The sequence below is a fragment of the Rhinoderma darwinii genome, chromosome 4 (assembly GCF_050947455.1).
Source record: "Rhinoderma darwinii isolate aRhiDar2 chromosome 4, aRhiDar2.hap1, whole genome shotgun sequence".
NCBI lineage: Eukaryota > Metazoa > Chordata > Amphibia > Anura > Rhinodermatidae > Rhinoderma > Rhinoderma darwinii.
In genome coordinates, this window is record NC_134690.1 from 140002100 (window position 1) to 140018875 (window position 16776).

General features: G+C 38.9%; 1 protein-coding gene across 1 annotated transcript in view; it reads right to left on the reverse strand.

The window, feature by feature from the left end:
• Positions 1-893: 893 nt before the first annotated feature.
• TNFSF10 (TNF superfamily member 10) overlaps positions 894-16776 on the reverse strand; it is a 30728-nt gene continuing 14845 nt past the window's right edge. The window contains exons 2-5 of the mRNA XM_075861622.1: positions 16444-16593; positions 16304-16349; positions 9894-10007; positions 894-4369 (exon numbers count right to left, since the gene is read on the reverse strand). Coding sequence (XP_075717737.1) covers positions 3960-4369; positions 9894-10007; positions 16304-16349; positions 16444-16593 — 720 coding nt within the window. The 3' untranslated portion in view covers positions 894-3959. The remainder of the gene's footprint in view (positions 4370-9893; positions 10008-16303; positions 16350-16443; positions 16594-16776) is intronic.

Here is a 16776-nt window from a genome sequence, read left to right on the forward strand (position 1 = left end):
CATGCAGTGAGTTTCACGCAACGGACACACGCTGTGTGAAAACTCACGCATGTGTGAATAGCCCCATTGAAATCAATAGGGCCATGTGCTGTGCGTTGTTTCAATGCACGGCACATGGACAAGAATCTCGCTCGTCTGAATGAGCCCTAAGTCTATCATGTGTGATCAAGCCTATGGTGCATGATACTGTCTGCTGGGGCCATGTATCTAAGCCTATCGTGCATAATACTGTATGCTGAGACAAAGCATCCAATTCTATCCAGAGGTGTAGCTATAGGAGCCTTAGTCTTATAGATATGCTAACTCCGATATGTATGTGAAAATTTATTTATTTCGTTGGGGGGTGTAAATATATGTCATGGGGCTTGTGCCCCTGATCTTTTAAGACTCTAGTAATGCCCCTGCTTGCGGATAACTACGGATCTGTATTTGCGGACAGTAAAAACCATTACGGTCGTGTGAATGAGCCCTAAGGCCTTGTTAGCACAGTGCCGATTTGCTGCGGATTTTGCATGTATTTTTTAAGCCAAAACGAGGAACAAAACCTAAACAGAATATATAATGCAAGGCCTTACAGGTCTGCTCTGCTGGATGCGATTCTGGATTTGGTTAAAAAAAAAAAAATACATGCAAAATCTGAAAGTAAAATCAATGAAATCTGCAGCAGAATGTGCATGTAGCATATGCAGATTATGCTGCGATACACACAGTAGAAATTTTCTGCCACTTTCAGTTCGCGAATCACCTTCAAGTGTTTGTAGCATTTTGATACAGGCATACAAATTACTTTAAATTTCATTGTAAAAGAAAGACAAATGTATTGTTTCGATGCTTTTATTTATGTAAAAAAAAAATAATTGAACATACAAAAAAATGCATTTACTAAAAATGGTAGTGAGCAGATGATCACAAAATGCATGATAATATTGTGCAATAAAGTATAATGCTATAATGTGTAATTAAAAAAAATTAAGTCCATAGAGCTGTGTGTATAATTTTGCATACATTTAAAATTATATAGACTTTTGAGATTACAGTCTCGGTTCCTTAGAATAAGAAGAAGAGTTTATGGCTCCACAAGAATGTCAAAATGTATTGATTATTAATATTGATTTTCACTTTAGTGGTTGTTCCCTTATTGGTAGGCCTACTAATGTCATATTGTTTTATATGTCATATTAATAGAGGTGAATATTTCAATCAGATATCAAAAAGGATTCCTTCTAAATGCCTCAGACAGCATAATGGCCTGAACAAAAATTTTGATCAAAGATTTAGACATTTATTATGCAAAGTTGTGAATTTTAGAAAACTGTACAATATGATACATTATCTACATTGATGTTATGTCCTCTAATATTGTTTGTGCTTAATATAAGCAGTTTATAGTCATTTCTATAGAAACATTAGAGTGCAGTTTGTAGTTAGGCTCAATGCACAAGGCAGAACCATATACAAGGAGCCTGTATGGAGGCACACGTAGTCCCTGCGCCATAGACACTCCATGTGCCGCCATATGGTGCCTCCATATGGCACTGTGTTATGGAGAAGCATCAATTAATACCGTTGTAAAACGGCCAGGATTTTTTCTCCTTCAGACTCCAACAACTTGAAGGTCGTACGGAGCTACAATACTCAAATATGGATGAGACCTTAAAGCCCAGCTCTCTCTAGCGTCTCACAAATTCTTATGTGGTCAAGATGTTTAATTTAACAGTAACCACATAGTTATCAATAAAGGTGTTGCCTATTTTTTGTACACCCCCAACTTGTTCCCATTTCTCCCCATAAGTAGAACCTATGAACTAGTCCTCCTCCCCGTTATCATTGGACAGCAATTAAAAGCTATGTACACCTTTTAAGGAGAATTGTTTTTTCTAATAAATCAACAGTACAGCCAAGCTGTCAGCTCAGCTGTACTGACGGCCACGGCTTTGACAAAACGATACAGCTTCTTTGTATAAAGGATATGTAGAAGCTGTATCTTAAAAAGTACAAACATTTTAAGTTGTTTAGAATCAGATAAAACATTGTTTTAATAAAAAATTTATCTTCAAAGGTGTACATAGAGTTTAAAATTTAGCTCCTGCGCACCAAGACCACACTATACAGTATATGCTGTCCTTTATAATACGGATCGGCAAGGGGTGTAGTCTATCCTATGTGTTACATGGTAAGAAGCAGGTCCAAGTAAACTAATGTTTTCTGTCTTCCTGTTGAACACGTACTGTTGCTTTATAGGTCACATTCACTCGTTTTCAGTTTATTCTACCAAGCAACATGGCTGTAATGTGACATTTACAATATTGTCGGTCAAAGCATGCTGCATGTACATTGAACAGTTATGTCCAGGGCAGCCTTAAAAGTTAGTGGGTTGTCCTGTTGCCCCCAATAATTGTGCTGTTCTTATTGAATGAGTGATACTGACACTATGGCTACATTTTATAAGTCTGCTGTGTCTTCTTAGATGCTACAATGTTAAGACAAAATGCATGGAAATGCAATATTGTAGTGTAATTAATATTTTGGATAAATTCCAATAAATTCAGTTACCAATCAATGACCTTTCAAAAAGAATTAAGCATATATTGGTAGTATAATATAATATGAGCAATGATGTGTTATTTGGTGCAGTTCCTAAGCATATTAAAGGAACACTAAACATAGAAAATATAAAAATAATTGCTAGGAATTTTTTCCCTTTTCCTTTTAGTCCACCTGGTCTCATATTACAATCAAAACTGAGAAAACATATTGTCCCAGGAGATCAGCCATGCCCTTCTCCCTCCTTCTCACAATCCTGTCTCTAGCTGTAAGACAACTGACTGCAGCAGGAACCTCCTCCACTGCACTGGCTGCAATAGGAGACGAGGAACGCTAAGCACTGCCGCCTCAGCCACCTTCTAGCCAAAGATAGAAGGAATCAGAAGGAAATGTATACCTGTGTTCTCTGCAATACTTCTACAAGACAATTTGTTCTATGTTAAGTGTTCCATTAATTACATTTGGCATGAAATCAATGCATCGAATATGAATGGTGCAAGTTTTCTCAAGTTGCTTCCTAGAGTCTAAAACATCAGGTTTATTATTGAACACAGTCCTAAGGGAGAATTTAACAACGTGTCTACAACAGTTTTCTGGCATACAACTGTTGCAAGCGGCCCGAAAGTCACAAAAATCAAGACTTTTGGGTAATTTCCACTGCTCTTACCACTTTAAAAAAGTGGGCGTAGCTTAGTGGAAAGGGGCAAGACCACCACGGCCCAATGCCTTTTCTAGAATTTAAGCCACAAACTGGCGTAAATTATAGCAGACGTATGGCTGACGTAGATTTCAATCAGTGTCATCTTACTTCAGCTTGATTATTATTAAGACTGGCGCAGTCTAAATAAGGCTGGGTTCACACGACCTATTTTCAGGCGTAATGGAGGCATTTTTCGCCTCGAATTACGCCTGAAAACACGGCTCCAATACGTCGGCAAAGATCTCCCCATTCATTTCAATTGGTTTGCCGACGTGCTGTGCCGACGACCTGTAATTTTACGCGTCGCTGTCAAAAGACGGCGCGTAAAATAACAGCCTAGTCAAAGAAGCGCAGGACACTTCTTGGGACGTAATTGGAGCAGTTTTTCATTGAATCCAATGAAGAGCAGCTCCGAATTACGTCCGTAATGGACGCCCCGCAAAACGTGAGTACGAGCAATTACGTCTGAAATTCAGGAGCTGTTTTCTCCTGAAAACAGCTCCGTATTTTCAGACGTAAATGCAGTTATTGTGTGCACATACCCTAAATCTCACCCTAGTGTATTTGTGCTTTTATATATGCCTGTTGTTTAGAACTCTTGGACGCAACATGCTAGTGAGATACAAGACACGCAAGGTATTGAACTGCACACTTTTAAACTTGATGCTTAATTCTATAGATACTTCTGCAGATTTTTAGTTTCTTCATTATTCATTCAGAATACTAGGAATGCACCAAAAAATGTTGCCTTTTCATCCATATCAAGCATATTTTTATGACTTACGGTGACAAATAACCGATCATTTTCATTTAGTTTGAACACCCCGCCTTGATAAATGGAATGAAGCCCATATTCTGCACTTTTTGACCAACAAGTAGTCTTTACATTTTTCATTAGTGCTATGGGATCTCGGTAACTTGTCATTTTATAAATGTGTTGCACTAGTTGTTTTACTTTCCCTTCTGCATCCTGGTGACGAAAATACGTCTGGGCATAGATATAATAAAAGCCACTTTTTGCAATGACCAGTTCTCCATTCTGTACTTTGATGCTGTTCATATCTGACAGAGTATTATTAGACCATTCAGTTATTTTATGACCATAGTAGTGCCCATTTGAAAAAACTGTTGAGGGAAAATGGAACATATTTGTTAGAGCTTTAAATATATGTAAAACATTGATGCAGAAATGTAAAAAAAACAACAACGATTGAATCATTACTGTAGGCATTGAAAAGCAATCCTGACAAATATGTTTTTTGTATAACATACAGTACTGTGCAAAAGGTATAGGCAGTTAGGAAAAATGCTGCAAAGTAAAAATGCTTTTAAAAATAGAAGTGTTAATAGTTTTGTTTCAGCAATTAACAAAATATAAAGTGAATGAATAAATCTAAATCAAATCAATATTTGGTGCGACCACCCTTTGACTTAAAAACAGCATCAATTCTTCTAGGTACACTTGCACACAATTTTTGAAGGAACTCGGCAGGTAGGTTGCTCCAAACATCTTGAGAACTAACTACAGATCTTCTGTGGATGTAGGCTTCCCCGAATCCTTCTGTCTTTTCATGTAATCCCAGACAGACTCTATGATGTTGAAATCAGGGCTCTCTGGGGGCCATATCATCACTTCCAGGTCTTGTTGTTCTTCTTTACGTTGAAGATAGTTCTTAATGACATTGGCTATGTGTTTGGGGTCGTTGTCCTGAATAAATTGTCCAGAATAAATTTGGAGCCAATCAGACGCCGCCCTGATGGTATTGCATGATGGATAATTATCTGCCTGTATTTCTCAGCATTTAGGACACCATTAATCCTGACCAAATCACCAACTCCATTTGCTGAAAAGCAGCCCCATACTTGCAATAAACCTCCAACATTCTTCACTGCTGCCTGCAGACACTCATTATTTTACTGCTCTCCAACCCTTCGATGAACAAACTGCCTTGTGTTACAGCCAAATTTTTTCAATTTTTACTCATCGGCCAGAGCACCTGCTGCCATTTTTCTGCACCCCAGTTCCTATGTTTTTATGCATAGTTGAGTCACTTGAGCTTGTTTCCACACCGAAGGTATGGCTTTTTAACCGCAATTCTTCCATGAAGACCACTTGTGGCCAGACTTCTCCAAACGGTATAAAGGTTTACCTGGGTCCCACTGGTTTTGCCAGTTCTGAGCTGATGGCAATGCTGGACATCTTCCGATTTCAAAGGGAAGTAAGCATTATGTGTCTTTGATCTGTTGCACTAAGACTAAGTTTCCTTGCTGACTACTGCGTCTACAGTCCTCAGCGTTACCCGTTTTTTTGTACTTCTTAAAAAGAGCTTGTACAGCACATCTTGAAACCCCAGTCTGCTTTGAAATCTTTGCCTGGGAGAGATCTTGCTGATGCAGTATAACTACCTTGTGTCTTGTTGCTGTGCCCAGTCTTGCCATGATGGATGTGTGACATTAAACGGTCTTCCACAACCTCCCCTTTGTAGCAGAGTTTGGCTGTTACTCACCCAGTTTTAAGCCTCCTACGCAGCTGTTTCTGTTACAGTTAATAATTGTGTTTCAACCTACATATGAAAATAATGAATATTATCACGTATTTGGTATGATTGGTTAATCATACACCTGACTATAATCCTACAAAATCCATGACTTTGTGCAAATGTACCTAGAATAATTGATGCTGTTTTAAAGGTAAAGTGTGGTTACACCAAATATTGATTTGATTTAGATTTCTCTTCTGTTCACTCACTTTATACTTTGTTAATTGATAAAAAAAAAATATTAACCCTTCTATTTTTGAAAGCATTCTTACTTTGCAGCATTTTTCCACAACTGACTAAAACTTTTGCACAGTACTGTAAGGGACTATTTTTGAAAAGTATACCAGTTACCTACATATTGTAGTTTTATAAGTTTTCTAGAAACCATGCATTTACTAGAATGCATGGCCAGCAGAATACAGTGAGCTGGCCATACATTACTCTATTAAACATGTTGATACAGCTATCACATTTTCAATCAGAAATACTCAGTATCATACAAAGGGTAAATTCAAGTTTAAGAGAGTCTAAATTCATGACAGGCTTTTCCACAGTGAACTCAGAAATTAATGTGTCACATGGATTTATGCCATTTTACATAAGGAACGTGCTGTCTGCACTTAATAGTATGAACCTTCATAAAGAAGTCAATAAGCTTTCAAATTTCTTACCTATAAACTATAAAATTTATTTAGAAAACAGTGTAACATATCTAGTCTTTAAAAGTTTGCTAATTGTCACCACCTTTGTCTTATTTTAGCGATAAAAAGGTATTACATATATAAGACATTTTAATGAAAACCATATTTTTTCAGTAGGAGATATTGAATATGAGAAAAATAAAGAACCCTATTTTCTTCTTTGGGTACAAAGGGACAGTGAAACATCTTGTAGCATATACTTGTTAGTGTGAGATCTACCTGTGTTATACTAATAAATCTAAACCGGTCTTTACTATATCATACTTGGAACATCGTGCTGTGTAACATTTACTGATATTTGGACCATAGTTGTTTTATATAGTTCTCTTCACATAAAACAAATATCACATATTTTTAAGTCAACACTCTGTAATGAAGTCAACAAATCAGCATCATGCTCTCTATCATTATTAAAACCGCTGTCCATATTCTCCTGCTCGGGAACCCCCAACAGAAAACACAAGCAGATCCAATCCATTTTTGTATTACATGGATGGCCATTCATTTGAATGGATCGCATGTAATGCTACATTTCTCCGGTAGTGGCCGCTGCAGAAAAAATTAGTAGCTAACAGCAGCTATCCCAAGGAAAATAGCCCTTTGCCATGGTTCTCAGGATCCAGACCCTGATCTGCTGATCACTGTGGCAGCTCTTAAATTAAAAGGGTTGTCTGTGATGAGATCAAACATTTAACACTAGAACAAATGACATGCCGCACATTCAAATGTCATGACATTATTAATGGAACAGTAAGGTATAGTCATAACTCAAAAAAACTAAAATGCATTATGCTTTGTAGTTTGACCAGAATGTATCGATATAGTGGGTCCTGAGGTATATATAAATATATATATATATATATATATATATATATATATATATATATATATATATATATATTCTATACTATGTAAAGTTATTGCTTGCAACATTTAGCGGTATTTCCCTTTTACTCTGGAAATTATTGGTCCTCCACAAATTTGATCTCCCCAAATGTATCTAGGACATATTAGAAGCTCATATTTTAACTGGATTTCCCATTTAAAAAGTAGTGAGATCTAAATTATCTCAAATCAGTAGCAAAAAAGTGAGGCAGAATATCTGGATTCATTTATCCTGTTTAAATGCAATGAGTCATGAGGAGAAGAATTTACTTAGATTTATTTCACTTCTTAGGAATATTTAGGTCATCTCAACCCTGTGAAACCGGCTTATCTTCAATTACACCAACCAGTTATGATATGCTTGTAAAATTTCTTACATTTCTTTTGAGTATCTGTGTTATATATTAGCTACAGTAAATGTATATTTATGCTTAATCTAAATCTGCATTCAGATTTCTTGAAAGGGATTGTCTCAAGAAGGCAGCCCCTGTCCATATGCCCTAATAGTTCTATTTGCCCTATTATATGGACTTCAGAGGGTGGTCCCCTGTTTGGGACCCCACTCTATGAGCCAGAATAAAGAGCCGCTCTGAATTTGTGGCTTCCGTTTTGGCAGACTCAAGCCATCCTTGTATTACAAGGACGGCCACTCATCCGAATGGCTATGGCTTCCCTCAGTAAAATCAGCTGTTTTCTGCGGGTGGAACTTTTAATAAAAAAAATGTTTTACTTTTTGAGATACTTCTGCTTTGTAACCTGTATTCAGAGTAGTTGTATATTTCGCAAAACCCTGAATCCGTCAGTCCCGCGGACCTGTCGAGTTCAGTAAGGGTATGTTCACACGATTAACAAAATACGTCTGAAAATACGGAGCTGTTTTTAAGGGAAAACAGGTCCTGATTTTTAGAAGTTTTTTGAGCAACTCGCATTTTTGGCGGTGTTTTTTACGGCCGTTTTTGGAGCTGTTTTCAATAGAGTCTATGAGAAAACGGCTCCAAAAACGTCCCAAGAAGTGTCCTGCACTTCTTTTGACGAGCCGTCATTTTCCGCGCCGTATTTTGACAGCGACGCGTAAAATGACAGCTCGTCTGCACAGAACATCATAAGACCCATTGCAAGCAATGGGCAGATGTTTGCCGACGTATTGGAGCAGACTTTTCAGGCGTAATTCGAGGCGTAAAACGTCTCCATTACGTCTGAAAAGAGGTCGTGTGCACATACCCTAACAGTTGGTTCTGCGTGTCTCTGACATGCAGGATCCATCTGTTATCCATCACATCTAAGTTATAAACTTAGATGTGATGGACAACAGGTGGATCCTGCATGACAGAACCCACTGTTACTGAACACATCAGTCCCGCAGACTTGACGGGTACAGGACTCAGCGAACGATACAGACGCCTCGATAGCGTTGGCAAACATCTGCCCATTGAAAGCAATGGGCTGACGTTTGTCTGTTCACACGAGGCATATATTTACGCGTCGCTGTCAAAAGACGGCGCGTAAATAGACGCCCGAGCAAAAGAAGTGTCTTGTCACTTCTTCAGACGTAAATGGAGCCGTTTCCCATGGACTCCATGGAAAACCAGCTCCAGTTACCTCCGGAATGGATGCTGCGTTCAAGCGCCTGCACATGCCGTTACGGCTGAAATGACGGGGCTGTTTTCACCTGGAAACAGCCCCGTAATTTCGGCCGTTGTGGACGCTGCCGTGTGAACATACCCTAAGGCTAGCTACCTTTTACGTCTGAAAAGACAGACTGTTTTCAGGAGAAAACAGCTGCATCGTTTCAGACGTAAAAGCTCCTCCTCGCATTATGCGAGGCGTCTTTGACGCTCATAAATCTTGAGCTGCTCTTCATTGACTTCAATGAAGAACGGCTCAAATTACGTTGCAAAGAAGTGTCCTGCACTTCTTTGCCGAGGCAGTCATTTTACGCGTCTTCGTTTGACAGCTGTCAAACGACAACGCGTAAATGACAGGTCGTCGGCACAGTACTCCGGCAAACCCATTCAAATGAATGGGCAGATGTTTGCCGACGTATTGGAGCCCTATTTTCAGACGTAAAACGAGGCATAATACGCCTCGTTTACGTCTGAAAATAGGTCATGTGAACCCAGCTTAATCCTGCAGTCATGCGTTACTTCACTTCCTCTGTGCCCTGTTCTTGCTAGCCCATCAACATTAGGAGGACAGATGGAAGGAGTATGACGACCCCAGGATCAGACCGCACGCACGCACACGCACTCACACACACAGTTTATCTGTATACTGTAACGATGGAGAAATATAGGTCTGCATATGAGCTGTATGCACAAAACTTTAGGATATAGTGTATTTAAATCAAGACAACTGATAGCAAGAATTTTTAGAAAACATTTGTATAGCCTTTAAATCACAGTTAGAGAACACGTCATTCTGTATTTACTGCTTTAGATCTGTTTTCTTTTTTTTACCCCACCCACATACAAAAACCATCAAAACTGCAGTGTTGATAAAGTATCATTAAACGTTATATTGTACCTTTTGCAGTAGTCATGGCTACCTTATTATTTCCTGTGACATGGGCAGCAATCATTGGGCCAGTGTAGACTTGTTTCTCAGCAACAGAGACTGGGAGAACATCTGAAACCTTTTCTGGATACAAAATAAAAAAGAACACATTGATATATAGCTGTATATGTTGCATGTACCATATATGTTACGTGTACCAAACAGGTAGTGATATGCCTTCTTTAGGTCTTATTCACACGAACGTGTTATACGTCCGTGATACGCGCGTGATTTTCACGCGCGTCGCACGGACCTATGTTAGTGAATGGGGTCGTTCAGACTGTCAGTGAATTTCACGCAGCGTATGTGCGCTGCGTAAAACTCACGACATGTCCTATACTTGCCCGTGTTTCACGCAGCACGCACCCATTTAAGTCAATGGGTGCGTGCAAATCGCGCTCGGCACACGGAAGCATTTCCAGGTGCCGCGTGTGATGCGCATTACAGTAGTAAAATAAATGAATGAAAACAGAAAAGCACCTCATGCTTTTCTGTTTGTAAACATAAAAACAGAGCGTCATAATGATGCCGGCTGCGCGAAAATCACGCAGCCACGCACCATATGCTGATGCCACACGGAACTTTTGCGCACGCAAAACTGACACGTCCGTGTGAATAAGGCCTTAGTTTGTAATCACTTCTAATGTATGATCAACATGGTCGCATATTGAAAACCATTTTATAAATGGCAATAAGGTAACGCTGACCATACACATGAGATAGGCGAGTCCTCGACCAACAGCTATCGTTCTTAACTCCCACATGAACATGCATGCTGGAATTGGCGAAAAGTGCAAGTTGATTTTAAGGCTGGGTTCACACACCCTATTTGCCGACGTAATTCGGCCGTTTTAACCTCGAATTACGTCCGAAAATACGGCTCCAAAGCGTCGGCAAACATCTGCCCATTCATTTGAATGGGTTTTACGATGTACTGTGCCGACGGTCATTTTTTTTACACGCCGCTGTGAAAAGCCGGCGCGTAAAAAAGACGCCCGTGTCAAAGAATTGCATGTCACTTTTTGGGACGTAATTGGAGCCGTTTTCCATTGACTCCATAGAAAAACAGCTCCAATTACGTCCGTAATGGACGCTGCGAAAAATGCCTGCACATGCCATTACGTCTGAAATTCAGGAGCTGTTTTCTCCTGAAAACAGCTCCGTAATTTCAGGCGTATCGGACGTGTACGTGTGACCATACCCTAAGAGGGAAACAAAGGATCAGGCATGCTGAAATCTAAGGGTATGTTCACACGCAGTGGATTCAGACGTAATTCGGGCGTTTTACGCCTCGAATTACGCCTGAAAAAACGCCCCTAATACGCCTAAAAACATCTGTCCATTGCTTTCAAAGGGAATTACGATGTTCTGTTCCCACGAGCCTTTATTTTACGCATCACTGTCAAAATACGGCACGTAAAATGACGGCTCGTCAAAAGAAGTGCAGGACACTTCTTGGGACGTTTCTGGAGGCGTTTTTCATTGACTCCATTGAAAAACAGCCCCAAAAACGGCCGTAAAAAATGCAGCCAAAAACGCGAGGTGTTAAAAAAAAAACGTCTGAAAATCAGGAGCTGTTTTTGCCTGAAAACAGCTCCGTATTTTCAGACGTTTTTGCTCAGTGCGTGTGAACATACTCTCACAGGTCTAACACTTTTCTACATGGCAGACATTGGGGTACATTCAAGCTGCAACCATATACAGTACATCGCACATTTGGCAGATACCATTTAATTCAGGAAGATTATCATTTTTAAGGGGTCAGACAGATATAAAACTGGCAATGCATCATGTTGTACATGTATAAACATGATACCAATGTGATTCATCTATATCAGTGATTCACTCCTATATCACTAATAATTTACAAGGGAGGCATAAAAGTAGGAGTAATGATGATACGCTCCGCCTAATTTACTTGCAATTCAGAAGAGTGATTAAAAGGGGTATTATGGTTTTAGCAAATAAAGGTTATTCATTTAATGATGTCTAACTTTCTGTATAAATTCAGCATGGTTTTTAAGATCTCTGCTTCAGGTTATTTATTTGTTTTGTTCGCTGTCCTGGTCATGAGATGGACAGGTACAGGACCGATTGCCGTTATTAAAGCTGTGGCCATCACATGACCAGGACAGAAGTAAATAATAAGGGTTCCTATTGAGTGATTGTAAGCAACTCTTGAACATCGTGAAGAATTAATACAGAAAGTTTAGTGAAATAATTGTAGAACTTTTAAGCGTCATTTTAATTTCATATTTTGAATGGGAAGTATATTTGAAATCCTATTCTACTTGTGGAGGAAGCTTGTGTATGAAGGAATAAAGGTTCCAAGTTGAAGTGTAAAACATAGCTTACATATTGGCGAATAAAAGTCCAAGTATATGCTACAACTTGGGTGATGCTGAACCCTTATTTTGCATTTTAGTCTGCGAAGGCATTGAATGTACGCATGCCCTATGGGCGCTGCTTATCATGATATCAGTCAACTTATACTATCAATGCATAAAACGACGTTCTAGACATGTTGGAGGAATTTTAATTAAATAATGAACTAAATACGTTTTGATTGAACCCCTTGGAAGGGCCTAAAATGATGCAGGAATAATGCACTACAATACAGAACTATTGTAGTGTATTATATGAGCAATCACCTAATCGCTAAGTCTAGTCCCCTAGTGGAAAAAAAAAGGTTTAAATAAAATGTTTCAAAATAAAGAAAAAAAAAAAGAACGAACCATAAAAAAATATTTTCCACATAAAAAAGGCTTTATTATTTCAAAAAGAAAACAAGAAAACAAAAAAAGTACACATAATTATTATCGCCACATCATAACGACCCGAACTATAAATGTATCTCGTTATTTAATCTGTACAGTGGACTTAGTAACAAAAAAAATTCAAAATTGTTGCTTTTTGTTCCACCTAAAAAAAAATTGGAATAAAAAGGGATCAGAAATCCAGACGTACCCCTTAATCGTACCTATGAATACATGAACTCACCCTGCAAAAAACAAGCCCTCACACAGCTCCAATGACGGAAAAATATAAAGCAATGACTGTCTCCGAATATGACGACACAAAAAAAAGGATTTTAAAAGTAGTAAAACTACATAAATTTGTTGTTCATTAATCATATTGAACTGCAAAATAAACATGTCATTTAGACCGCACGTTGAATGCCGTAAAAAACAATAGTGGAATTGCTGGTTTTTTTCCACTCTCTACCCCATAAAGCTATATATACCTGAAAAACGAATGAAAGGTTATCTGACATTAGTAGGCACCAACCTAAGCAAACATAAAACTAATAGAAGAGATCGATCACAGAAATGCATTTTAAGTAAGCACAAACTTTATATGTCAAGTGTATAGTTAAAAGCATTGTGCAAACAGTGACGTTTCGGACTTCGACCTATGATAAGTATGACACTGATTTTGTTTATGTCTCAAACTTGTTACAGCAGTAGGAATATTGTACAGGGAAAAACAATATACGGTTGTAATTTGCACATATATGGCTAACAGTCTGACAATGTAAAGGTTGAAGTGACTAAATCTTGTTTCCCTGCTCCTAAATGACTAATATGCTGTCTGAGACAACAAAGCAGCCATAAAGGGGAAGACGTCTAATGTACATCTATTGCCAGTGAGGCAACTCCCTGCTGGTGTGTGTGGATTCTGATCTTTTAGTAAGGCTCCATGCACACGACAGTATTTTTCATCAGTAATTACTGACCGTAATTACTGACCCATTCATTTCTATTGGCCACTGACACCTTTCAGTATTTTTACTGATGGGTGTCCGTGCTAAAAAAATGATAGAACCTGGTCTATGGGAGCTTCCACAAATACGGACGACTAACGATGTGTATCCGTATACCATTTGTATTTACAGAAGCGTTGCTATGCAACATGCTGTTGACATCATTTGCATTCTCCCTCTTTTTTACGGATCCGTATGTACGGAGAGAATACGGATGCAATACGGACCGTATTTACAGATACCTTTCCATATATACAGTGAAGGAAATAAGTATTTGATTCCTTGCTGATTTTGTAAGTTTGCCCACTGTCAAAGACATGAGCAGTCTAGAATTTTTAGGCTAGGTTAATTTTACCAGTGAGAAAATCACATTATCAAAATTATATATATTTATTTGCATTGTGCACAGAGAAATAAGTATTTGATCCCTTTGGCAAACAAGACTTAATACTTCGGTGGCAAAACCCTTGTTGGGAAGCACAGCAGTCAGACGTTTTTAGTAGTTGATGATGAGGTTTGCACACATGTTAGATGGAATTTTGGCCCACTCCTCTTTGCAGATCATCTGTAAATCATTAAGATTTCGAGGCTGTCGCTTGGCAACTCGGATCTTCAGATCCCTCCATAAGTTTTCGATGGGATTAAGGTCTGGAGACTGGATAGGCCACTCCATGACCTTAATGTGCTTCTTTTTGAGCCACTCCTTTGTTGCCTTGGCTGTATGTTTCGGGTCATTGTCGTGCTGGAAGACCCAGCCACGAGCCATTTTTAATGTCCTGGTGGAGGGAAGGAGGTTGTCACTCAGGATTTGACGGTACATGGCTCCATCCATTCTCCCATTGATGCGGTGAAGTAGTCCTGTGCCCTTAGCAGAGAAACACCCCCAAAATATAATGTTTCCACCTCCATGCTTGACAGTGGGGACGGTGTTCTTTGGGTCATAGGCAGCATTTCTCTTCCTCCAAACACGGCGAGTTGAGTTAATGCCAAAGAGCTCAATTTTAGTCTTATCTGACCACAGCACCTTCTCCAAATCACTCTCAGAATCATCCAGATGTTCATTTGCAAAATTCAGATGGGCCTGTACATGTGCCTTCTTGAGCAGGGGGACCTTGCGGGCACTGCAGGATTTTAATCCATTACGGCGTAATGTGTTACCAATGGTTTTCTTGGTGACTGTGGTCCCAGCTGCCTTGAGATCATTAACAAGTTCCCCCCGTGTAGTTTTCGGCTGAGCTCTCACCTTCCTCAGGATCAAGGATACCCCACGAGGTGAGATTTTGCATGGAGCCCCAGATCGATGTCGATTGACAGTCATTTTGTATGACTTCCATTTTCTTACTATTGCACCAACAGTTACCTCCTTCTCACCCAGCGCCTTACTTATGGTTTTGTAGCCCATTCCAGCCTTGTGCAGGTCTATGATCTTGTCCCTGACATCCTTAGAAAGCTCTTTGGTCTTGCCCATGTTGTAGAGGTTAGAGTCAGACTGATTAATTGAGTCTGTGGACAGGAGTCTTTTATACAGGTGACCATGTAAGACAGCTGTCTTTAATGCAGGCACCAAGTTGATTTGGAGCGTGTAACTGGTCTGGAGGAGGCTGAACTCTTAATGGTTGGTAGGGGATCAAACACTTATTTCTCTGTGCACAATGCAAATAAATATATATAATTTTGACTGTGATTTTCTTTTTTTTTTTTTTTATATAATCTATCTCTCACTGGTAAAAGTAACCTAGCCTAAAAATTCTAGACTGTTCATGTCTTTGACAGTGGGCAAACTTACAAAATCAGCAAGGGATGAAATACTTATTTCCTTCACTGTATATGTATTTCGGGATAAATGAAAATACCATCGTGTGCATGGTGTTCCAACATGTCCGGGAATCACTGTTTGTGATTCTGGTCAGAACTACTGAATATCCAACATGTGGTGGAATTATTTGTGTGAAGAGGGCCTTAGAAATAATGCTCCCATATAGCCATGAGATGACGTAGTATTAATGACAATAGACTCACTAGAAGAAGGAATTATTTCAGCTTACACGATCAAATTAAATGATCAGTTTGCCAGTGCACACTAATGATAACTTTTATTGAAAAAAAACTTGATCACTATGGAAATGCCTATCTTAGGGCCTGTTCACATCAGCATCAGGCTTTCTGTCGGAGGAACCAATGAACGGAAAGCCAAACGGAAACTATAGCTTCCGTTTGCATTACCATTGATTTCAATGGTAATGCTTCCGGAGCAGTTGGTTTCCGTTTGTTTCCGTTCCATAAGGTTTCCAGGATATTTTTGCGCGGAAACAATAGCGTAGCGTAGTTTACTACGCTATTGTTTCCACAAAAAGAACTGAAACCTTACAGAACGGAAAGAAACGGAAACCAACTGCATCGGAAGCATTACCATTGAAATCAATGGTAATGCAACGGAAGCTGTGGTTTCCGTTTGGCTTTCCGTTCATCGGTTCCTCTGACGGAAAGGTCGAACGGAACTCATGAACAGAAGGGTGACGCTGATATGAACGCAACCTTACTATAGTATACAAACTTCTAAACATACACAAATAGTAACTGGAGTAAAAAAATAATATATTGAATGGTAAAAACATACCTTTAATCAATGATGTTATTTCTTGTCCATAATTTTTCGACAAAATCTATAAGGAAAGTTCCAAAAAGTCAACATTGAAAAAAAGGTCATCATGACAACTTGTATAAATACTAATACATAATAATTCCAGAATAATTTACCATTCTGATGACATTCTGGACTTGTCTCCTCACTTCTCTACACGGTTCATTCTTTTCATCAACATTATTGATATTTGCTGTTTGAAACATATCACTCAGGTCATCTCCCACCAAACAGGCAATATTGTTTCTTATGTAGTTTTCATTCATCTAGAAGAGAAAACAACCTATTGAAGAATATTTACTTCTCTGGTTGTATGTATAATGGAAGTTACAATATTGTAGTATTATTAATAAAGATGTCAGCTAATTCAAAATGCAATGTTTAATAGGGAAAAAAAAGACCCCGCCCCAGTGCAAGTGATCACACCAACACACTCTGCCATCTTGGCA